This window comes from Xiphophorus couchianus, chromosome 11 (genome assembly GCF_001444195.1).
Source record: "Xiphophorus couchianus chromosome 11, X_couchianus-1.0, whole genome shotgun sequence".
Lineage (NCBI taxonomy): Eukaryota > Metazoa > Chordata > Actinopteri > Cyprinodontiformes > Poeciliidae > Xiphophorus > Xiphophorus couchianus.
The window spans coordinates 3,211,253-3,236,426 of NC_040238.1; the positions used below are offsets into that span (position 1 = coordinate 3,211,253).

At 36.1% G+C, this 25,174-nt stretch overlaps 1 protein-coding gene across 1 annotated transcript in view; it reads right to left on the reverse strand.

The window, feature by feature from the left end:
• Nucleotides 1–721: 721 nt before the first annotated feature.
• The window catches only part of LOC114153399 (rho GTPase-activating protein 26), a 70,904-nt gene continuing 46,451 nt past the window's right edge, over nucleotides 722–25,174 (reverse strand). The window contains exons 12-24 of the mRNA XM_028031935.1: nucleotides 24,151–24,187; nucleotides 23,190–23,255; nucleotides 21,934–22,008; nucleotides 21,773–21,857; nucleotides 21,568–21,626; nucleotides 16,709–16,814; nucleotides 13,543–13,702; nucleotides 11,456–11,600; nucleotides 11,017–11,203; nucleotides 6,835–6,870; nucleotides 6,635–6,745; nucleotides 4,662–4,753; nucleotides 722–2,429 (exon numbers count right to left, since the gene is read on the reverse strand). Coding sequence (XP_027887736.1) covers nucleotides 2,341–2,429; nucleotides 4,662–4,753; nucleotides 6,635–6,745; nucleotides 6,835–6,870; nucleotides 11,017–11,203; nucleotides 11,456–11,600; nucleotides 13,543–13,702; nucleotides 16,709–16,814; nucleotides 21,568–21,626; nucleotides 21,773–21,857; nucleotides 21,934–22,008; nucleotides 23,190–23,255; nucleotides 24,151–24,187 — 1,248 coding nt within the window. The 3' untranslated portion in view covers nucleotides 722–2,340. The remainder of the gene's footprint in view (nucleotides 2,430–4,661; nucleotides 4,754–6,634; nucleotides 6,746–6,834; nucleotides 6,871–11,016; nucleotides 11,204–11,455; nucleotides 11,601–13,542; nucleotides 13,703–16,708; nucleotides 16,815–21,567; nucleotides 21,627–21,772; nucleotides 21,858–21,933; nucleotides 22,009–23,189; nucleotides 23,256–24,150; nucleotides 24,188–25,174) is intronic.

The following is a 25,174-nucleotide window of genomic DNA, read 5'->3' on the forward strand; positions in this document are numbered from 1 at the left end:
AAAGAAAGCTAGGCTATTGCTTTGATCAAAGGTAACAGTTTTAACTAGCATTATTTTGTCTATAAACAAAAAAAAGCTTAACAGGCTTTATCAAATGCAAAACTGCCTAAATTCTGTCTAATCTGATTTTATTTTATTTTATTCCATTGAAAGACAACTGAATTAAGTGATGAAATCAGAGCTACACCCAATCAGACGATCTGCACTAAGATGAATGTGTCTTCACTGATAGACTGAGAAGTCAGCGATGTCTCCCAACCAATCACAGAGCAGAATTTGAGCTAAATTTGAACAAGTAAATGCTCAATGCCATTTCTGTTGAAACCATTTTTGTTTCTTAAAGTAAAACCCAATAATCTGTGGAGAAGTAACTCTGGTCTGTCAGACACTTCCTACCTTCTCTGGCTGAGAAAACAGCCAGTAATGGCAGGGAGGAGTCTCCAGCAAGTATCATATCTAGTTGCTATGGTTACACATCAACAAACGTGACGATACAGACAACTATTTTTTTTGTTGTTGTTGTTTATACTCAGTGGCAGCACAACAGAGAGGGACTGAGAAATGGCAAAAAGGTTTAAGTCATTAAGGGAGTAAAATAAATCACTTGGGATTTAATAATCATGCAGCAAGCAATTGGTCAAAATTAAAAGATATATTTTTTGTCTCACTCCAGAAATGCATCAAAAACTCCAGCCGTAAAACATAAAACTCAAAGCAGAAGTTGTTCAAGATGTATCTTTAATTCTTCACAATCCTTCACCAAAATCTGTAGGAATATTTAAGGCTGTGAACAAACATAAATGATAGAAAATTCTGGCAACAAATAATGCAATAATGGAATTAAGTTAGTAAGCTAGAAATACAAAATATAAAATTTCATACTTGTGAAAAAATTATACCTCATCAAAATGCTGTTTTTATTTACAGGATCATTAAAAACACCTCAAAAGGATGAAGTTTGGAATTTTACGTTCAAGAAAATCTTATAAATAAGTTTATATAATTATGAACAAAGTAGTCTTATTTCACATTAGCTTGCTTTTTTTATTCTCCCATTAGTTTTTTCTCCTTTTAAAATTCTCTTTAAAAAGAATCTTGTTGATAAAAGATAGAATGGGGGGAAAAAAACTCATTATTACCAAAACATTCACCTCAGGAAACAAGAGCAGTCGCTGCAGCCCAGAAAATGATCTACATTTCATTAACTATAAAATCAAAATGTCAATCTGTCCTCACATCATTATGCTTAATAGTCTTTATAATTCCTCATAATGTGATCAAAGCTGGGGAATGACATTATGTCTTCTCTCTCTGTGCTGCTAATATTAAAGCTTCAGATTCTGTGTTATGGAAAAAATAAGAGGGGAAAAAACATGCAGGTGCTTTGTAATGTTAAAAAAGGAGAGAGAAAAAGTTTCCTGGTTGATTGGAATTCCAAGAATGGACCAACATAGTGCAAACATGACTCATCATTTCTCCACTTGCAGCAAGGCCTTGCAGCTGGGCTTGTTATAACCAGCAGCAATCAGTTGCTCCTCCTACGCCTCACTGTAAACTGCTGAGCTGCCTGTGGATCCTGTGTGAGATTTTTCACATTTCTACTTTCCAAGTGATGGCTCTGCAAAGGTTTTCCTTACAAATGAGCGTGGCGCCAACGCTGACCCGAACCGTTTGAAGCGTACTCATCAGTCTTGCGGATCTGCCCTGGGGCTCACGGCGTTTTACTCCTAAACATCAGTGAAGCGGACTGTCTTCCCCTGGAATTACCCAACGAGCGATTGCGAACACGTTTACAGCCGAGCCCAATCATCGCCGTCTGCTTCCAGGGCTCAAATTTCCCAAGGGGATTAGCGACCAAACAATGGAGAGATGAACAAGCAGTTTAAAGCTGAAGGCCACTTACCATTTATCTTGTTCCCTGTCAATAATGCTGTGTATACCTAATGACAATGGGGAATGATGAGGAAGGGGCAGTCCAGATCAGAGTAGTAAAACAGACGTTTAAAAAATGAATTGCAACTCTCACCTCAAATATATCAGCTCACTTAGAAGAGTAATTTCACCAAACCCTCGGGTTATCTACACCCCTGACACACAAACACTTACAACTTCCCACAACAGTTTCAGTTTTTCCCTCTTTCTCTTCCCAGTGCAATTCAGACAAAGTCCACAATGCTTCAGTCCTGTGCCAAATCCCTTTCTGCTTGGTCCAGTTTCTATTCTCCAACCTAGTCAACACAAAGTCAATAAAATCTGCTCCAGTTGATCATATGATAACAGAGGAGTTTTGTGCAGTCAAGTCCAGCTTGGTCTACGTTAAGTTTCTTGGTCCAGCTGTGGCTATAGCAGCTCCACGTAGTTTTCTGGAATCAGTCCAGTTCGACCATCCAGAGTCCCCTCCAGCCAGCCGGGCTCCCTGGAAGCATGAACTGTAAAGAAGCAACAGAAAGATGTAAAATATGACGGCATAAATTAAGTACTATACAGTTGAAATGAGATATTTACACACAATAACATTAATTAGACTTTAAGCAATTTTGGAAAGTGCCAATGATGTCATGGCTTTGTAAGCTGGTTAACTCACAACATTTGAGTTCAATGGAGGCACACCTAGGAATGTATGTTAAAGCAACACCTCAAACACACTGCTTCCTGTGACATCATGGGAAGAAATAGTCAACCAAGAAATCAGCAACACAATTTGAAACCTCCACACGTTGCAACATTCGTCTGTTTAAACAAATGTGTTCTCATGTCTCACACATGAACTTGTTTTAGTTTAAATTTGCAGGCCAGCATCAAAATCAAAAAGACGTTTTTGAAGATGCTGGCTACAGTAAAAGTCCTGTAACTATGTGGGCTGAAAGGCCACATAAAAAAACTGATCAGAACTGAAAGACCTTCATTTTTGGAAGTAATTTTAATTTTGCATTAAGTAAATCGAAGTTATATTATTGTGCAAATATCTGGTCTCAGCTATATAATTTGAGTTGCGTTAATAAGTCATATCAAAATAGACGCTAACAAAGCAAACATTAACCAAATATGTGAGCTTAACGACACGCGTAGCTTTATGTGTCAAGTCTGATATGTTTAGAAATAACAGGCTGTTGAGCAGAAACTAATCTGGGATACAATGTTTGTCAGTCAAGAAATAAATATACAAAAGTGACATGAAATGTCTATATTGGTGAATAAGGTAATCAATAAATCGCAAAAGAAATACAGACAACATATATATAATGTTATTTCAGGGTACTTTTTGGCTGCAGAGTTTTCCAGCCTATAACTGGCACTGAGTTTAAAACATCAGGTTGAGACTTGCCAATTGGCTGTTCTTAAATTAGCTGGATCCGCATCAGAGTCAGAAATTTCTGATCCCAATCAGGCTTATTTTTGACAACATGCAACAGGCATCTGGTTTCATGAAAGTAAATATAATTTATCATTGTATCCATCCATTTCCTTAACCTCAGTCAGTGTTCAGAGGATTCAGCCAGTTTGTTTTGGGTCACTATCATGCTAAAGGCTGCAGTTCTGTTTCAAGTTTACTTTACAGACTTGCTTACATTTTACTCAGGCAGGCTCTGAGGTGAGCTAAAATGCTGACCTGGTCAGGTCCTGCAGCAGCAAAAGGATGGCACTTCCCCTTCCATGCTTCACAGATGACATGAGTTTCTTTTCCTGGAGTGCTGTAATTATTATTATTATTACTTTTTGCCAAATATGTACTCTGGACTTATCTTTGGACTTATCTGTCCAAAGAACATCATTCCAAAAGTCCTAGTTTTTGTTTGTGTTTTCTCAGTTTGGTCTTCATGTTTTTCTGAGCGTTCAAATCGCTGAATGAATCTGTGCTAGTCAGGAAGCAATCATATGTTGTAATGCAGCGTTATTATTACAACTGTTTTTTAAAAAATCATGGCGGTTGTAGTCTGAGCTTCTTGTGGACAGATTAAATGCTTCGTCCTTGGCTGCTGGTGAAAAGCCTGCAGTGTTCAGATACCACATTGAGGATTACATGTCCCCACGGACAAAGTTTGACCCATGAGGGCTCACATGACACTGCTCTGCATTACATAACTATCAATAGTCTTTAAGATGCCAACATTATTTAGATTTTAAAGGTCAGCTTGTAAGAACAAGAAAACCGAATCCCTCCCATGAGCACTATGTGTGTTTGTCATTTCAAAATGTCTTCCAACACATATACACAAATACAGATAAACAGGTGACGCACTGGGGGGAGTGTTAATGAGTGAGTCGGTGCATGGACAGTTTTAATAGCTTTTCACCCTTGAATCTGTGCAAATATGGCCTTCATTTAAAGGAAGCTATTGTGGGAGTTTTGAAAAAAGCTGACATGTTAAATTCTTCCAGTCATATAGGAGAAAAGATAAATAAGCTAATGAAAGATCCTCCTTTTATATGCACGGGTTGTTTTCACCTCTTAATAAAAACTAAGCAAACAGCTCCTTTACTCAGATATTAAGAAAGTGTTTTGTAGGGTGAACACAATCTTTCAAATCGTAACAAGGAAGTCTAAGGAAATGCAAATCCCTACGGCTTACTGTGTGTTTTCACAACAAATTAACTTCTATAACGCCAACACACATCCTGTCTTTCTCCTTCACTGCTGCCAGCTCCGGCGTCTGACTCACCATTCTCAAAGATGGTCCCGGCGATGAAGGACAGCTCTGAGTCGTGCTCTGCCTTGCACGCATACAGCGCTCGAGCCTTCCTGCCTGTGATACTACAAGCACACAGAAAGTTGGAACAAAACATCAAGATTTAGCATAATTCTTTTTAAGACAGGTAATTAGTTTATATATATGTTTTAATAAATTAAACTGCCGTTTTTGTTTAGAATTTGTTCATTGGAATTCCTGGTAAAGATGGAAAAATATTTAAAATAAACTGATCGTACTGCAGTAGCAGCAAGTTACACTGAGAAATTCAAAAAGGCTATTATCTACATTTTACTTATCTGTTCAGCTTGGTATTAAACTCAAAGAAATAAAAGCTGTCTACAAATGTAGCGGTGCCACTTGTTTTGCTATCTTCAAACATTTTCTATCAATTAAAACTTTCTGAAGATTTTTTCTATCTACTTAGCTTCATTTTATTTTTTAACTTTTTAAAATAATTTCTTGAAATTTCTGATTAATAATTTATAACTTTTCCTTTTCCTGGGGAATAAATACAACAGGACACAGAGGCCTTTAGTTTTTGCTGCTCTTCTACATGTGAAGGGGCAGGAAACTCTGATGTGTCTTGAAACAATCATATGTTAGAAAATAGAAATAAAAAAAAAAGATATTTGCCTAAATTTGGCCGCTGAAGTAGATAAAAAAAATTGCCAGGAAAAAGGCCTTTCTCTCCTACCATCACAATTGTAAATCTATGGAGTCAAATGACACTGGTATTGAGCTTTCCAGAAAAAAACTATTCAGGAGTTACTGGTTTGAACCAAAGGATGAATGTAGGAAAACCACTTCAATATGGATGGTCAGGGTGAAGACTCTGAAAAAAACCTGCTGATTTTTTAAGAAATTGATGATTCATAAACCCAAATCAACATAGAAATTCTTCACTAGACATAAATGAAAAGGAGAAATCTATTTTTAAGGGGTTTGTACATCTTTACCAGGTACTCCTCTAGACAGCGTTCTGAGTGAAAGGCTACTTTGGGTTTTAAGCAGTCACAGAGAGAACCAGGTATTAGCAGCTAAGTCTTTAAATGTGGAGTGTTCAAATGCTGTACATCTGCCAAGGTTTAGGTGAATGACTGCAACCAATCGGTGTTGCTGTTTTCTATTCCAATTTAAATAGAGGGCCTTATATAAGAAAGGTTGCAGTCTGGCCCATATATAAATAGTTCAGAGCACTTTCTTGATCCAGGATGTAACCCCTGATCTTCTGATTTAGCTTTTGAATGATCTCCTTTCATAGGGAAGATCAGGGGTCGCATCATGCTAAAGGGCACAGAACAATGTTCCCAATAAACATTTAAGACATTTACTTTAACAGGACTCGGATGAACTTTGCTCAACAGCTGGAGAAATGAGACTTATTCTAAAGACCCAAATTCCTATATTCTCACTGCATACTTAGAGATTATAAAACTGTCATATTTACCAGCTGTTGTTAGCTTTACCTACATTTTTATAACATCCCATTAATCTGAGCATAAAACATTTGCTTAGTTGGGTTTTATTTTTTATGTCCCACAAATCATTAAACTCTTCTAGTTTTTATGTTATAGTGAAGGGTTATATCAGCATTTTTTGGGATGGGGCCTATAATAAAGCAATAGTATCTTAACACCTAGTTAAATCTGGACTAGATTTTTATGCACTAATACAAGAATCAGTTGATGTTTGTATTTGATTTATAAAAATGTGAAAGCAAAAATGCTCAAGTAAGTGATTGGCATTTTACCAGATTCAGTTTAATGCAGTAACTGTGAAATAATCATTTGTTGCCATTTATATTACTGCTGAATTCTGATTGTTTTTTCTTTTGAATTATGACCAAAAAAACATCTGCAGGCAAACTTTTACTCGTATTTCTCTGGGATCAGCAACCTTGTAAGCTTTAAATAAAACAAAACAAAGAACCGACATGGACCAACCTGACTGGGGAAGAGTCACTGGAAGCGGATGAGATCGGCTGTGGACTTGAAGGTGCTGAGAACATCGGCCAGGAGGGAGAACGAGGTGAGGTGGGGCTCGGAGATATTGCACTGAAAAGCAAAATTTACACATTCAACTACCTTGCTTGTAAACTGTGAAGTTTACATGTGATGGAGGACATGTGGAAGACTTTTCCTACCTTGTGGGTATACTGCCTCGACTCTTTGGGTTCAGTCTGAAGACAGAAAATAAAAAAGACATTTAACTACACCAGTTGAAAGTGTTAGCAAACTAAATCGCAATTCCCTATTTATCTCAAAGCTTTAATAGAACACGAACGTTTCTCAATATTTGGTGCAAAAGTTAGCATGTACTGTGCATTATCCTAAGTACACAATGGATCATCAGGACAGACAGACAGACAAACAATCCACAATCACAAGGAAAAAAATGAAGAGAGCCAAAACAAATAAATGTGAGTAGTCCTCTGAGATCTGAGTAGCTTTTCTGGCCACAGAGGCGTGCAGCTCATTAAACTTTTAAATGAACCAAAGGTTTTGCTAGCCCGGTTAATAATGAGGGATAGTTTTGCTTTGTGTTTCATTGTATATACAATACAAATTTTACCAGAAGACGTATTAAAAATAAGGATCTATTATAAGTGACAAAATTACCTATTCAGCGTTCAAGAGTTTCAGGAACTTCTGATCATTCATGTAACTTCTTTGAAAAAAAAAGTCTTGTTTAGAAATGTGGACTGTGGGTGCTGACATTAGCGTTGGGGATATCTGGGCCTGTTGCAACATGTTTTGCATTGAGATGGTATTTTACGCTTGAATAGCTTCGGCAATCGACCAACTCCTTTTTGAAAAACTTGCACACAAAAGTAGTCTTTATCAGCATCCCATCAGTCTGTTTTTTCAAAACAAAAACTAATCTTTAGTGGGCCAAAAAAAGCCGCTGTGTTGTTTATCGTTATTTGTTGCGAATGTTGCTTGTGTGTCAGATTTAAACTAGAAACGAGCAAATCTTTGAATTTATATATATACAGTACAGACCAAAGGTTTGGACACACCTTTTAATTCAATGAGTTTCCTTTATTTTCATGATTATTGACATTGTAGATTCACACTGAAGGCATCAAAACTATGAATAACACATGTGGAAATATGCACTAAACAAAAAAGTGTAAAACAACTGAAAATACCCCTTATATTCTAGTTTCTTCAAAGTAGCAACCTTTTGCTGTGATTACTGCTTTGCACACACTCTGCATTTTCTTGATGAGTTTCAAGAGGTCGTCACCTGAAATGGTTTTCACTTCATAGGTCAACTTGCCCTGTCAGGTTAATAAGTGGGATTTCTTGCCTTATAAATAGTCATGAAAATAAAGAAAACCCATTGAATTAGAAAGGTGTGTCCAAACATTTGGTCTGTACTGTGTATATATATAATATATATATATATATATGTGTGTGTGTGTGTGTGTGTGTCTGTTTATATGTATATATATATAGAAACGAGCAAATGCAAGCAACATTCGCAACCAATAAATTTACCATGCTGTCTCTGGTGTCGCATGTTGTTGATGAACTCACACTGCTGATAGGCTTGAATGTTGAGTGAAAAGCAAGACCAGATTATGCATCATGCTTCGAGACTGTTACTGTGGTTACCTTTTACGTTTACTGTTAAAACAGCCATCAGTGAAAATTTGGAGAGTCATGAGGAAACAATTTTCAAATGCAACACTGACAATTGCAGGCAGCCTTTTGTGCATTATTCTTTACATGACAGAAATTTTTCTAACGCCTTTTCATCTTTGTGATTTCATTGTTTGTAGAAAATGTTTCAAGAGGCGTGTCATGAATGCACAAGGGAGGTGTAACTTATTGTTTCTTAGTCAGAACTAGGGGAAATGGCTATTATTACCCATGTGCAAAAAACACAATGCTTTTACCACAACTGAATGAAGACTGATTCAGTAATACAGAAAAAAGGAAACACACAAGAGGTGTTTTTAGTTTAAAATCTCAAAACCATTAATCATAAAAGAACAGCAGATGATAAAAGATTATGTGAAGCAATCACCTGTGTAACTTTCAGAGGAAGGCCCCACACAGAGGCAAATAAAAAAGATGGTTAGATTACAAACCAGAGGCAGCTGCAGCAAGGACATTATGAGAGCTATGGCAGACCAAGCTCCTCTTACATCAGCCCTAAAAGTCTAAAGTAACACATGAGCCAACTACCAGCTAGTGCCAATAAATCCATCTGTAAACACTCGTTCTCTTCTTAATGTCTCATTAGCGGAGTAAGTCAAATGTGCCCAGGCAGCCACCCGTACACAGACACAAAGCATGACAAAGTGACAACAAATAAACTACAACAACAAAGTATGAGTCTTGTGCAAAGCTAATGGTAGGAAAGAGAATTATTACTGAATTAAAAAAGTTTAACATTTTCTTCACTTTTTTTAATTCTTATTTTTCTTTCATTTTTATTCGTCAGCTACAAAAAAGTAAGTTCCTCTTCCTGGGATGCTTTAGAGGCCTACAAGCCTTTAAAAAGCCTTATTAAAACCTATTAATATTTGTAGGAAGTTTTTAAATTGTACGTTTTCAGTTTTTTTCTCGATTGCTTTTATGCAATCGAGAAACTCAGACTCCACGTTTTCAAAACAGTAAACACACAAGCCAAAACTCATAGTCCAAGTTTTGTTTGCCAAAGGTCCTAAGTTGGCCAAAACATTTAAAATATGAAACAAGTGCAGATATTGCCTTGAAACAGCACAACCTGCCAGCAAGTGCATTGTGGGAGAGCAAATAGACGTTTTTTTCCTCCATATTAATGCTATTTTCTGTAAACGTTTTGCTGTTGCTATCCATTCATATTTGTTCCCCTGTAGCTATGTGTAGGATGTGATTCTTGGTAGCCTGATCCTTTAGTTTGAACTACTTTCTGCTGTGACCACAATTCATTTATCTTCCTGTAAAAAACCTGCTGGGACTTTTCAGACAACGCTGTGGCAGTGGAGCATCTTCAGATGCTGGTGTAGCTTATTACATCACTTGCATGCAAATCCCATTTGTTGTCTTTTTACATACGCTGCGTGAAATTGCTCTTCTTGAAAACAATTGGACCCAGAATTAGAAATGCTCAGATTGCTTAGATTGAGGCAGACTGAGCAGACAGAGATTTCCAGGACTCTGGCAGTTTTCCAGCCAGCTGCTCTCAGCACCAGTTGCTGCTTTTGGGGCAGCTTCATTGAGCAACAAGGAATTTCCACAAGTCAGCAGTTTGTTTGGTTGTTCACAGAGTCTCAGCCACTCAGCTGAATATTGCAGAAAAGCTAATATGGCTGTTCATGTTTCTTCTTCAATTATTTTTATTTAGTAAAATGTAATCAGTGCTCAGATTATGAGGAAACAGTTATATCATGCGTGATGCCAATAGATTTTCTGAAAGTAATTCGTCTGAAATAACTCTTCCCTTTGCAAAATAGATATTGTTCAACAAAGCGAAGTGAATCTCTCAGCAACTGAAGGGAAAAACTAAAGATCTTCTGAGTAACTGGTTCCAGGATATCAAGGAATCCAAAGCTAAATGACCATTTAATATTTCTATTTAAAGAACAAATTGAATTTGTAAGTTAGCTCAGACACCAAATCTCTCCTGTGTGGAGCTGATTCTACAAAAGGAAACCCTGCCAAGAGCACAAGCATTTTATCAGCTCTATCTTTGCTTTGGCAGCTTTTTTAACATTCACACCTCACTAAAGAGACGAACAGCTTTAGAAAGACACAGTTTCTGTCCACAAAGGATAGGGTGGACATTGTGGTTGATAGCGGAGAAGCTGAAAATAACTCAGCAGCTATGCTTAGCTCCAACATAAAACCCTCTGCTGTTTGCTCACACAGACTTGGAGAATTTTGACCACATGCTGCTTTTTTGGGGGAGGAGGGAAAAGTGGGGTGAGGGTAGTGTGAAATAAAATTAAGCTAAAATTAAAAAAAAAATTACATGAAACATTAAGCAGAATGCACTATTTTTCTTCTACAGACGAAAAACAGACTAAATATTAGGGCCACAGTAGATAAGAGAAAAATATATAGGCATGGGGGAGTAAATTTCTGCCAAAAAAATGTGAAGTTTTAGGATTAACGTCACATTTATGAGAAAAAACTTGGATGAATTACAAGTTTCCATGATTAAAGGCATAAATTTGCCATATTAAAACTAGAATATTGTGCACCCAACATGACAAAATGTAAAAAAAAAAAAAAAAAAGTTTAGGTGTGTAAATACTTTTATAAGGCACTGTTTGAACAGTGTAAGGAGCTGCATAGTGAAACCGTATATACGAGACGTTCTGACTCACAGTGAGCTGGGTCGGATTTGTCGGCCGTCCTGCTCTCCGTCGTTGCTGGTCAGGCTGTGTCTGGGGGTTTTATTGTGGCTGCCAGTGCTGCTACTGCTGCTGCTGCTGCTGTTACAGTTTGTAGAGGAAGACACCGGGTGTTGCATGTCAGCAGCTGGGGTGTTGCCAACACTGTTCCTCTTTTCACCTACAAAAATAAAGCTCGATTTACATACGTTTTGCTGCTATAATTGTAAAAGTCCTGACTGAACAGTGTGAATTCTAGTTGTACATAAAACAACAAAATCTTTGTCTTGTGTGTTTCTTAACATTGTCACATAATTCAAATACAATTGCAAGCTGACACTTTTATGCAATAAGAGAACTTAAGGAGACAATATATAAAGTATGTAAAAGGTGAACAGTATAAAAATGTGTTATTTGTGGGCATGGGGGTCACCTGTCTGAGAATGTGTCAGTGTGTGGAATAGCGTGAGAGGCCTTTCACTGCAGGATGGTGCTTTGCTCTCAGTGCTTCTCCTCCTCGACTGGTCAAGCTGCATGTTTGTTGAATTGCCTGTCGAATTGGGCACGTCCCTGAATATCTGTGTAAACAAACAAAAACAACAAAAAAAAACAGCTCTAAGGAAATTGGAAGGAACTGTTTAACCTTACAGTCTTATAAAACCTTCCTGTGAGGAGCATTATGCTGTTGTTGAAATATCTGTTGACATAATTAGGTCGCAGATTAAAAAGCAATGTTTATCATGCAATTGTCTGCTTGAAAACCAAAAGTTATGTAAAAAAAAAAAGCAATGTGAACAAACTGGTTGGGTTTGAGAAAACTAGAAGTTATATAAGTCATCAACATGTCAGCTGAAAAAAACTGCAAAATATTATCGTGTGAGATTTTTGCACATTACAACTGCTAAGTTCAATGTATTTTATTTGAATGTTTTTGTAATAGATCAATACAGAGCAGTGCATAAAGTGGAAGGAAAAGTGTACAGATTTCAAAATCTTTTACAAATACATATCTGAAAGACGTGGCATGTGTGTAAGCAGCTCTAATACCTCTAAATAAAAACCGGGGCAACCAACTGGTTAGCCAAACTTGTTACTCCTTTTGAAATAGGATACCCAGAACTGTTCAATATGCTATTAAAACAAGAAAAATACTTTTTATATTTTTTATGAACTTCAACCTTACAAAATAATTTGCTCTTCACACTCAACTTAAAAATTATGCATTACTTTGTGTGTTATTAAATGTGAATAAAGTACACTGAAGTATGGTAAAGACATACAGGTACCTATAACTAAATCTGTCTTAGACAAGATGACCTGCATCTTTTAAACTAAGAAAAAACAAACACAAATAAAATATCAAATAGAGATGCACCTGAAACACTAAAACTCCCAAATGTCAATGTTTGAAAAAACAAAAAGAGCAACTATAAATTGATAAATACAGAATAGCGGTTGTAGTTTAATTCAGGTTAATTTCATTAAATATATATTTTTAATTTCCTTTTGTTATTTGCAAGAAATAAAGAAAGAACAAGTGTTGAGCATAAACATAAGCAGGACACTATAACCTTTAAAGCCTCAGTTAATTTGCAATGCACATCCCCAGATGGGCTTTTAGCTTATTCAACAATTTAAAAGAAAATAAATCAACATAGCAAAGCAAAATGTCATAAAATAAATCCTAACATTAAGTTAAAACAGACAATATAATAAACATTAAAGAAAGCATCATGGGCTGGCTGTTAAACATGACTGGTCTTTAAGAAACTCCTTCAGTCTTAATCGAAAAATGTGCCAGACTGGGATGAGTTTCACATCCTCTCAAAAGAAATTCCACATTCTAATGTCTCACACAGAAAGAGACTGCTTTGATCAAAAGAGGTTTTGCAAAAAGGTTGTTGCTGGGTCCACCATGAGTTACTAAACCTCCAGATCTAAGAGGAATTACTAGGTCACTGAACACCTAAAGAGCCTGACCTTTCAAATCTTTGAAAAATAATGACATATTCCATTACTTAAGAAAGTTCATCATATGTAGTTTTTTAAGATTTGGTAATGATGAAATCTAAGAAGTTTTTTGTTGAAAATTTTAATTGCTCAGTTATATATCATCATTTTACTGTTACATCTACACAAATTACACCTGTTGACTCTCAAAAAGATGAAGTAAATAAAAATAAATATTATATTTATGTGTGAGGCATTTATTCACCACACATTCTCTTACTCATGTCAACATGTATGCATGTGGTGGAAAAACCTTTTACTAGCGTCTTGTTTGCTCCATTCATTGACTGAACATTGTGTCCAATGGCAGGCTCTCATGCAGACATACTGTTGCCATGGTGAATTGCGTAAGCAGCTTGAGGCATGTGACTTTAAAGTGCACTTACAATTACCGTGGGCATGTTTAGATCTAATAGGTGCAATAAATAATGATGAATGAGGAAAAATAAAAGTTAAATCTTCACTGTACAATTTGTTTGACCATGCCTGGACTCACAGCCCTCCTCTTACCCTCTCATGGTGCTCTATGAGGATTTCCACTACAATGTTTTGGAACTTGATGTCCATGATGGCTGCGACCGTCTCCTCCTGCGGGCGAAGCAGAGTGGGCCCAAAGACCACGCCCAGATTGGCGACAGTCATCAGGTTCTGCTGGTGGTGACTGGCCACGCTGTGAAGGAAGAACAAAGAAAAAGGAGAACCACATTTAAATAAATGCAAAAATATTACACAAAGACTGAATTATCTTAGTGCTGTGCTAATGCCTAGTCATTGTTTATTGAACTGAAATTTGCTGCTTCTTGTGATTTTTTGAATCCCCCCAAGAAATTTTGATAAATAAAAATAGAAAAAGATAAACAACATGACATTGTTGTCATGTTGTTTAAGCAGAAAGGAAAAGTGAAAGGATAAAAACATTATGCTATAAAAACACCTACTATGATGGGGATTTTCTATAACTTTGCTTAGGTCAAATTTGAACTGAATTTATTAGCTAAAAATGCATTTTTTTAGAACTAGAAACAAGAATTTGCCAATCGTAGGGAGAAAATATTCTATTTCAGAGCCATTAAACCTGAAAAATGATAATGATAAAATATTATCACCTCTTGTATTGTTTTTAGATGGCAGTCAAGTAATTTTAAAGAACATTTTGACAACAAAAAAATTGTGGCTATTTGGAAAAGGCCATGTCACCAATTTGGAAGTGTTTCAGATATTTAAAACAGAAAACAAATCAATAATTATCAATATTGATAATTATTAATATTGACTGATATGAAAAGCAAATATATCGAGATGTTTTTCAGCCATATCGTCTATCCTTACTGTCTGTTCAAAAGAGCTTTTGCCTCAGTAAGTGAAAGAGTAAGCTATTAAATTACTTACCAGAAAATACAGAATTTCCCTTTATTTTTACAAATATTGGATGAAAACACTGTCATCCTTCTTTTCTTAGAGCAACACTTTGAGGCTCACAAGCTGATATTAGCTGCACTAGTTGGGCTGCCTACTTGGCTATCCAGCTTAGTAGCAAACCTGCCACTCTAAGTTTATCAATCTAAAAAAGATAAAGGCATCATTATGACAACATTCTTTTCAGCAGAGGAATCTACGGTGAGGCCTTCCTGAGATCTGTGACCCACAGTTAGAGTTTCCAGGTCAGATAATAGCAGAAAATCTCTGAGGTTCTCTGTTTATACTTTGATTATGTTATTTGTGCAACCCACACAGTTCTGTATTTGCTAGTATTTGATTTATAATGTAGCTAATTGGCATATATGTAAATATTTTACACTGGTATTTTAGGAATGCATATTTACTTAAGCTCCAAACTGCCATTACATAATGCTCGAACTGAAATCTGCTGATGTGATTTCGAATATAAAACATAAAAGTTTCATTTTGTTTATTTTGCCAAGAACATATTTTGCAAGGTCACAATGCATTTTAATCTCCTTTGTAGACGCTTGGTCATAATTCAAAGTAATTTGCTGCTAAAACTTAAGAGATGGTGCATTCAGGAAAAAGAAGCAGAAAGATGGGCTGATGCAATGAAAGGATAATGCCCCCGGCTGCAGCTGTCGCCGTGCACAAAGTCATAAAAATCCACTGTAAATCAACAGCCTGACAAGGACCTTTGCAGAAAAGCTGAAAGAGCACAGAGAACAGGAGGGCATCGCCTGTCTGCAAGCAGCAGGTCAGAAAAGGACAAAACATAGAGGAAGACTGGGAAAGTCAAAGCAGTTTTTTGTCTAAGGCATGTTTTTGCTTCTGCAATATACAGTATTTCACAATTAAAACAATCTGAAGTTAGTTAAAGCAAGTGAATCTACCAATAAAAATAGGTTAAATAAATAAGACAATAATGGTGAAAATACTAAAATGACCTTGACCGTTCTGTATTTCTTTTTCATTGATTGAACTGAATTCTGTCAATGATTTACAAATGGCTGGACTCATTTATGCATTTGACCTTTTACATATATAAACACTATCTCATCTTTAGCAATGATGAAAACAATCTGCAGGTTGATAGGAACAGAAAACTGCAAAGATCAAAGGTGTGCTCTGATACAGTCACCATATCTATAAAGCGGTTATGATGATGGCCATCGACAGCTATAATCCAACAAAGCTTGTGGAAATATGCTCGCTACCAAAAGGCCTGCATGCGCTCACCCACAGGTAGTATAAACATGGATGATGGCCCATTTATCACAGATTGCATCATGCTACAGCTCCAGAAGGAAAGCCTGATAAATCCACTGGGCTTAGATGCAGGTTTAGACTGAATACACAATGTCAGCGGAATACTTTAGCAGAATAATCACACATAAGCCACTATTGTCATGCCATGAGTTGTTTTTTAGGCTGGGGCTCATTTTGATTATACAGCAATCAATAAATGCATGCATTTATAATTCAATAGATTTCTCCAGAGTATTAAAGTGTATTAATTTAATATGTTGCATATGTGATGAGGGAGAAAAGCATTTATAAGGAATGGTCAGAGGTCAAAGACTAGATTTTGATAATAGTTTGTATCCAGAAGTCAGATTTTTTCACTTCCAAGTTAGAGAATTTTAAGTAAAACCACCTAAACATCATCATGCAATATGTCTACTGTGCATGCAAAATTTAATTAAAGTTAAATTTCAGATTTTTTGTATCGTGATAAACCAAAATCTGCATTTGTGATATTCTTTTAATTTTTCAATGTGAGACTAAATGTTCCTGGCAGAAACAGCTTATCTCTGCTAGCCCTCCTCAGGTGACTGCAAATACATTTTTGGTCAAATTTGGTTCCGGACTCTAACTAGCAGATCCAATATCTTTAATTTTCTTCTGGTATAGTCTTTTTTTTCCTGATTTGATTACTTTTGCTGATTACTCCCAATCCCTCCCTGGAACAGAAAACCTGAGAAAAGAGATTCTCCTGTTGGCTCCAGGGTTTCTATTGTAAACCCACAATGCATCAAACTACATAGAAATTATACTGAGTCTAAGTTGTTGTTTTTTTCCCCAAGAATGATGGCAGAACCAATCAAGAGATACTGGACTCCACCAAACAGATTGCAGGACACAAGTTCACTATCACTGGTATCATTACAGGTCCAGAATTTAAATGTAACAGAGTGCAGCTCATCTCCGCCTGTGTGTTATCTCCACCTACTTGGACAGGTGTTTCATCAGCAGCTCCAACATCTGTCTGTTCTTCTCAGGTAATCGGTGAACAAGAGCATGGATCTCTGTCACTCTGGCCTCTGGGTTGTCCATCTCTGAAGAAAGACACATATGACAGCAATGGGTTATATGCAGGAATCAGGACTTTATAAAATATATAAAGGAATGAATCAATTATGTAGCAGCTGACCAGGAACCAGGAATATTACAATATGATGAACTCATTCAGTGCTTCATCCAATATTGTTGTACATAGGTGCATTTATTTATTAAGATCATTTACCAATAAACTAATCCAGTGACTGACAATGCAAATATATTAACAACATTGTTACCGTCATATGTTGCACTTTTATGTTTTATGGTGTCCACAAAAGGAAATAAAATCACATAGCTATTATGGCTTAAAAAGTGGATATGTTGTCATTCTTTCTTAGTTTTAAGTGAATTGTTATGTAACTCTGCACTGTTGATAAAAAGATATTATTTGTTAGTCAGAAGTGACAAATACTCAAAAAAAAAAGTTTTAGTAACGAGTTGTATGGAAAAAAAAGTAAAGCTCATTTACAGGCAACATTTTTTATTAAACCAGAAATTAGAATCAGCATTTGTAGATACGCATAGATGTAAAGTTAAATCCAGAATTATCCATACCATTGCCCGATTTATGTTTATATTAATTAGGGATGCAACAATATGACAACCTGAGCCGATGTTGATATGTGGTATGAATATATTAGTGGCTAAAAAAGTGAAGGTGTTTTAGCATTAAAGAGTGTTTATTAATGCAAATAAAGTCTGGAAGTTGCATTTATTAAACTGGCATAATGGCATAAATATTCAAGTCACATATCAAAACTATCCATACAAATTTTGACATTAACACTGTAAACCTTACATTAACACTGACCCCTATTAATTTGCTGGAGCTCACTCATCTCTTTGGTCAGAGCTACTGGAGAATGGTTGGTAATGGTTAAGGCCGACAGACCTGCTATTAAAGCATCACAGCTGTAAGTCAATAGAAAGGCGACAGTAGATCAGCCCTCAGGATCTGGCTGTCAGCAGGAAGTAATGCAACACCGACTCGACTGCAGGGCTGGAAACCTTTTTCACACACTCTACTACTAACAGTATCTCCCTATCAAGTCAATTGCTGCAAAGGCCAAAGACTAAAATATTAACCAAAACTATTATTGAGAGTATAAGAAGAGTAGTGCAAGACATTTTAAACATGTCCTAATAAACATCCAATGTCAACACAGTCATCTGATCAGAAATATGACACCTACTTATCATTTCCTAACATGAACACTACAAGCTGCAGTAGGGAATGTTTATAAAAATAATTTTTTTCACTTATTTGTCAAAACTGTTAGTACATCCTGATAGTAGAATATGAAACAGATATTCAATCTGTGAAAAAAAATCAAGTTTGTCTGTATCCTCCCAGTGGTCCTACTGCCGTTTGCAGAAATACATCGCTCCCAGAAACAACCAATCAGAGTCAGGAGGAATGTCTTAACAGTGTCAATCATGCTTTTGTACATGGTGCTCACATCCTTCCCACATTTAGTGCATGCTGTCATTCAAGCTCATGATTGCTGGTGTGCTGTGGCTGTGCTCATGTCGGAGAAACATCCTAAACTACCAGTGAAAACCAACCTGGTTATTTTTTCTTAAATGCAATTAAATCCTTTCTCCACAGAGATAAAGAAAATTTGATCAGCCATCAACACATGAACATTGTTTAATGAAGAAATACAAATTTTGTGGGTATGTCATTATTTTTTTCACATGGTTTTAACTGTGAACAGACCAAAGAATATATATTTTTTAATAAATCAACAAATTATGTTTACATTTGTTGTCATAACATGACAAATTTTTAAAAAGTTCAAAGGATAAGAATATTTTTGTGAGGCCCTGTCTGCAAAAAGCAGGAATGTATTTGTGTGGAAAAAAAACAGAAAGTGTTTGAGAAATAATTTCAAGCTGTTCATAGTTTTTCAGTTATGCAAATCTTTCCCATCAGGGCATGAAGACATTTGCTTTACAAATTAGTGGATACAGAGTTCAGCTCTGAACTGACATGAGGAAAGAGAATAAAGGGCAACGCACCTCAATGGTGTCAAACAAGTGAAGAAGAACGTCCCCATCGTTTTCTATTTAACAACTTACACAGATGGCATCTGATGCCATCAGCACCATCAAGCTGATTTTAAAAACTACTCCATTTAGAGGAGTTATTCCTCTGCCAAAACATTCTCCAGATAAAGTCCCCTGACCTCTCTGTCAAGAACAACATTCAATTTGAGTTAAAGGCACCAATTGCATATTAAATATGTTTTAAAGGCACCAGTCAACAGTTTTAGAGATATCGCTTGATCAAGCATTGACTGTGCCTCACCCATTCTCTATAACCAAGAGCAAAATAAAAATCCTTTCACCTATCAGGTGAAACCAAGCAATGATTTAAAAGATAAATATCAGTTAATATTTGTTTAATAGGAAAATCCAAACTGATTGCCAAGAGGTTCTCTACTGCCACTGTATTGCTTCTCATTTCTTCACTCAATTTAATATAAAACACTAGCATAAATTTATTGGATATTTGCTTAGGTTTTAGAGGGTTTAAAAGTGTAGCCTCACAGAAAAGTATTAGGAAAGAATCATATTCGTTAAACTGTACAGAGGAAGTTAATAGGTTCATGGAAAAAACATGTTACAAGCAGATGTAAGCACCCAGTAAAGTTAATAAACTGATATTCTCCTGTGAGTGAGCACAAAAGACAGGTATTAGAAGTCAGATTCCATCCTACCACACCTTCTACTCCTCATTTTTCCTTCCTTCTACACCAAACCAGTTCCCACAACATCTCTTTCTTTTACTTCAACCCCTGTCTCTTATTTGTTTTGTCTAAATCTGATATTTGACACAGGATGAGAGTAAACATAGAGGAAACTTGAGGAGGAGCAAAATGAGCGATGGTGGTGGGAGGAACGGGTTGGGATGTGAAAGAGAGAAGGAGCGAGGGAGGAGTCTGTAGCGGGAGTTCAAACCAGGACAGCGTCCTCATAGCACTCTGGGATGAGCCAGGAGACGAAAAAAATGACGAGAACTCAGCTGCATTCTTCCATGTACCGATTCATGCCGTGCAAATTCTAACATAACTAGAGACTTTCCAAAAATAGTGTAAAATTTCAATATAGGTAAATTAAACAACAATTCCAAGCGTTACATGGAGGAATGTTCCACATTTAAATATCACTAAAACTCCACAAGCCTAACACAGGCAAACATATAGAAACAGCCCTTTTATTCTCTCTCGGTTGGCTTGGCTATGTATGGAGCTGCTTCCTGGCAGTGTTGCCAGGGACAGAGTTATTTCCTGGAGTTCATTCCCATTGCAGCTGAGCTTTCCAAAGGATTAACAGTCAAACATAGAAGACCTGTCTGCCCATCCTTTTAGGATAAACTCAATTAAAATAAAATACACTTGATCTTTCTTTTTTTTAATAAAGTTTAAAAAAAGAAAAACGATAAAGAAGAGCATATAAACATGCACTGATTTGAAAAATATTCATGTCCACTGTAACATTTTTACATACTGTCGACTTCCAACCACAGACTTTAGTCTTAGAATAAATTATTTAAATTTTTTTTTTCATAAATAAAGATCTGAAAAGTGTGGCATGCATTTGTAGTCAACCACCCCACAGAGTCACTACTTTGCATAACTGCCTTTCACAGCCACAACAGCGATAAGTATTTTAGGGAATGTCTCTACAATCGAAGTACAAATCTAGAGATGATATTTTTGCTTGTACTGAAACTCAGTCATATTGGATGAGTTGCAGCAGTAAATGGTATTTTCTAACATTTGACATAAAATGTTAGGTGGATGTGGGTCTGGACTTTGATTGTGCCATACTAACACAGAAATAGGTTTTTATCTGAGGCATCTCATTGTAGCTGCAGCTCCTCCAGAGCTACCACAGACCTTTACGCTGCTTCACTGATTGATGCTCTCCTTTCTTCATCTTCATCAGGTGGAGGACCATACTGTTTTTTATAACAAATTAAACTTATAAATCTTGACTGAATACTTCAAATTTCTATAAAAATAATTAAAAACCCCAAGCGGATCTGATGGTTCTGATGACTTGTGGAAGGAAATGTGGACCAGCCTCTGCTTGTAAGAGTTTATTTTGTATCCCAGCAGCAGCAGGCGAGGAATGCACTGGACCGAGACGATTGCTTTGGCTGTTGGACACTGGAGATAATCAATCTTTTAAAAAGCAGAATAAGCCAAATGGTTTTTTTTTCCTTCAATAGGCGCTCTACATATGAAACGCAGATTTTTTTAAAGTTGGGCTTTTGCAATAAATAACCCCAAAAAATAGACTTCTGCTAGTTTGTACCATTAAGTTCAGTAACCTGTAGCTTTCGTCCTTCATGTTAAATTCTGTATACTTCTCATCCGCACAAGCACACACACGCAAGCTGGAGGCAATCTCTGTCACAGACATCACAAAAGAAGAAGCAAAAGGCTAAAATAATCCCCATTTATCTCATTCATATGCTGGTTCAGATGATGTTGTGTTTTTAAACTCATCACGAAAACTCACATACTACAATGAAAATATCAAAATCCATGCTTAATCCGTACCAAAACTGTCTGGGACGATTCAAGAGGATTTCATCTGAAATCAGCAACAAACCAAAAAGTCAGCCACTGGATTGCTCTTTGTAAGACTTTGTGTGTCCTTTTTTTGAATAGCTGTCTGTCCTGTTTTCATGAGCATTTGGGAGGCAAATTAGGTGCACAATAAGAAGAGACTTACTGGCGGCTTTGATGAAACTCCTCTGGTACTGGTACGTCATGAGAGGCGCAGGCAGCATCCTGGAAAACAGATGTCACGTAAACCAATATCTACTCAGGTAATAAAGCAATTAAAATAGCCTGTCTCCTGAAGAGATGAATCAAGCAAAGAGTGTCCAGTTATTAAAGAGATATAAATAAAATGAGCCCATTTTTGCCACACACACCTCAGATAATGCTTGATGGCACTCGTTATTGTTTTAATCTCCCACTCTGGGTTGTCCAGCTCCACGTCAGCACACGTCTTAGGATCTGAAATACAAAGATATGACTCAGTTTCCCCTAAATGGATTTGTACATGCTTTAATGTGTGTGTTCCAGTGTTTACCCATAGTCAGGCTCAGTAGTTTTTGTACTTTGGAGCTTACGCCAACGATTCTGTACAGACCCTGCTCATCAATACCTGGAGATGCAGAGATGAAATAAGGAAGTTATACTGCACACATTTTAGGTAATTATTAAATAAGGAATATAGAAGCTTGATCGTTCTTGAGTAGATCTGTTGTATTGAACTGAAACCCAAAAAACAGTATTTTTTTCTATTTTATAATTAAATTTGCCTTTTAGAGGTACAGTATCCTTCACAAATAGTTGGACCCATAATATTGTACAAGCACAAAATAAATATATAATTTATTGGAGTAACAATGTCAAGAGCTGAGAATGCCATTCACTCTAACAAGGTCCCTAGAGCCTAGGGAACGGAAACAGGCCCACAGTATGACTTACTCTATACCGTGCCTAACAGTGAGCATGAGGGGCTTCTCCATATATATCCAGATATTCATACTTTGATTCCCAAACTAATTTGGAGAGGTTGTTGTTGAACAGCTCAATATTTTAATAATGAGGTCAAAGTACACAATTTCAGCTGAATCTCAGTAGCATTTAGCAAACACACCCCATTTACAGCTTTGATCTTCACCATTGGATGAAATAAGGTGGTGTTTTTTTTCTGTTTTTAACATGCAGACCTTTACTGTGACATTTTAGGGGAACATCTGAAGGCCAGGAGTGTCCAGAAACATCAAAGAGATGCGTACTCATAAGGTTTCAGCTTCAATTTCATTCGTGCCAGACTTAAACTTTTTCAACATGGCTTGCAATGTCAAGGAAGCCATATTAAGTACATAAAAGTGTTATTCCAACAATAGAAACACCAATATTTACATATATAGTGTCATTCTGTTAGCATACCTGGATCAAATCCACAGTATTAATTCCCTCAGTGTGTACCGGTTCATGGACATTTTTTTTTCATTGTTTGGTTTTGTTTGACAGTTACGTCTGTTTTGGTGCAGCTTGATGAAAGGCTCAGTAAATAGATCATGTGCACCAAATATAATGGAGTAATGATTTACAAAGTTGTATCCCTTTTCTAAGACTTCTCAGAGCTACCTTAGGAGCTCAACAAAATTTTATAAATGGATTTTTACATAAAGCACTTCCCTTAAATAAACATAAAATAAAAGAATTCCATGCCAACTGGGGCAAGCAGATGTCAGCTAAATATATGCAAAAGTAAAATAAACCACATGAAAGAAGCAGGAGATCAACCAAACAGATATACTGTTAACATTATACCTCGAGTTTCCAAAGCGTAGATGAATTTTTTCATGACGTTGAACCCAGTAACATCCAGCTGGGCCACTGTTGATGAGAGACAAACAAGGATCATGAGGCAATTAGCAGCTTATAAAAAATATATGATGACAGGCTCTTCCTACTTTAGATTTTTATAGTTTGAAAACATGTCTTCTCTTTTCAAGCTTTTCTTTTGGGCTAAGAGCTTGATTTGAAACTTTTGGATAGTTGGACAGCTGCAAAAAGTTAATTACATTTCTAAATATTTTTAGGAAAATCAAAAATTTGTTCAATTGTAGTATTCCGGCATGCCATTCATCTCAGTTTTTATCCATCCGGGAACCTAAATCTGACCAGATTAAACAACCCCACATGAGAAAGGTATCAATGGTCACCGATTTTCTTTTACTCTTAAGCCCTCATCTGTCATCACAACATATATTTTTGTTTTACTTTACTCAAAAACCTTGCTCTCCCTAAATTAATAGCATTATTTTCAGTTTACCTCATTTATATATGGTGATCTCAAAGCTATAAGAATGTTTAGTATATAGGGAGTTTTTTGTGTATGTAAAAAAAACATTACTGTAATAACATTACCTTTGCTTATCGGGTCCATTTTCTCTGTCATACATTAAAGAAATATATATAAATATATTATAGACAAATTTTATGCACACCAACTCTACTTTTAGGGTTCACAACTGAGCAAAGTCCAGATGTGTTCTGACAAATGGACAAAGCTGCTATTGAGTTAAGAAGAACATGTCTAAATCTCACCCTGAGGTCAGCTGAAAGGGTCTGATGATTTTTTTTTCTCACAACTGAACTGTGCTTTTCTACATGTTTGTTTAGACATGAGAAGCAACTCACTGCATCATGGTTAAAAATGTGTTTCCAGTTCAAATATATTAATCTCCAAACCCTTTACATAAATAAATGTTTAAATTGATCTACTCACTGCCTTCAGTTTGGTTGTCTTTGTTGAGATTGTACACCTGAAAACAAAGGAGAACAATAGAGAAAAAGTTATTCTTTCTCATGAATAAAACTTTCATTAGCAAACCTTCCCTCTTGGCACAAATGCAAAATCTTTAACAGGTTATTAATATGTATATGCTATTGGGAAAATACATCCAGACATCACATTTAATTTTGGTTTTGGAACACCCTGTAAATCCAATTAGCCATATCTGCAAAGAAAAATAGAAAATGATTGCTTTTGTGTGTTATCTATAGCAAAATTAAATGACTTTTATTCATAAAACTTTTTTTTATTTGATAAAGTAATTTACGCTCAAGGATGAGTATTTACGCACTTAAATGTTTTTGGTTTTTACAAAGTCAAAGGTAAAAGTTTGACAGTTTCTGGTTTTATCTCAAAAAAGAAGTTGAGATAGTAATGTGACTCATGAAAACAACTTTGTAAATAATCAGTGTTTTATCTGCAGTAATGAGGTAAGGTCACATCCATGCGAATAAATGTTCTGCTCAGTCCAAAAAGGGTTTAAGTCAGCAATTTCAAACTTTCAAGTTTCAAAGGGTGTTGAAAACATTTTCACACCCCTTTAATATTTTCCGCAAACATCCCTGTACTTAAGAGGGATTTACTATCACAAACTAACACAAAGCAGTGGATAATTGCGAGGTGAGGCATAAATGATGTGTGGTTTTCAACACTTCTATAAATACACATAAAAAAGTGTGACATACGTTTATATTTAGGTTTGATTAGAGTCAATACATAACATAATCTGCTGCAATTGCAGCTGCACATCCTTTGGGGTATGTCTACAAGTTTTGCCCATCTACAGATTGAAATTTTTGACTGTAACATACAAAGCTGAATAGACACAAATAAGCACTAAACTAAACTAAACTAAATTATTAAAGCCTTTTTAAAATAAAGTGAACATTCCTAAGCTTTTCACATGAAAAAAAACAACAAAGTGGATAAAAATTTGAAAATAAAGCTTATGTTAAGA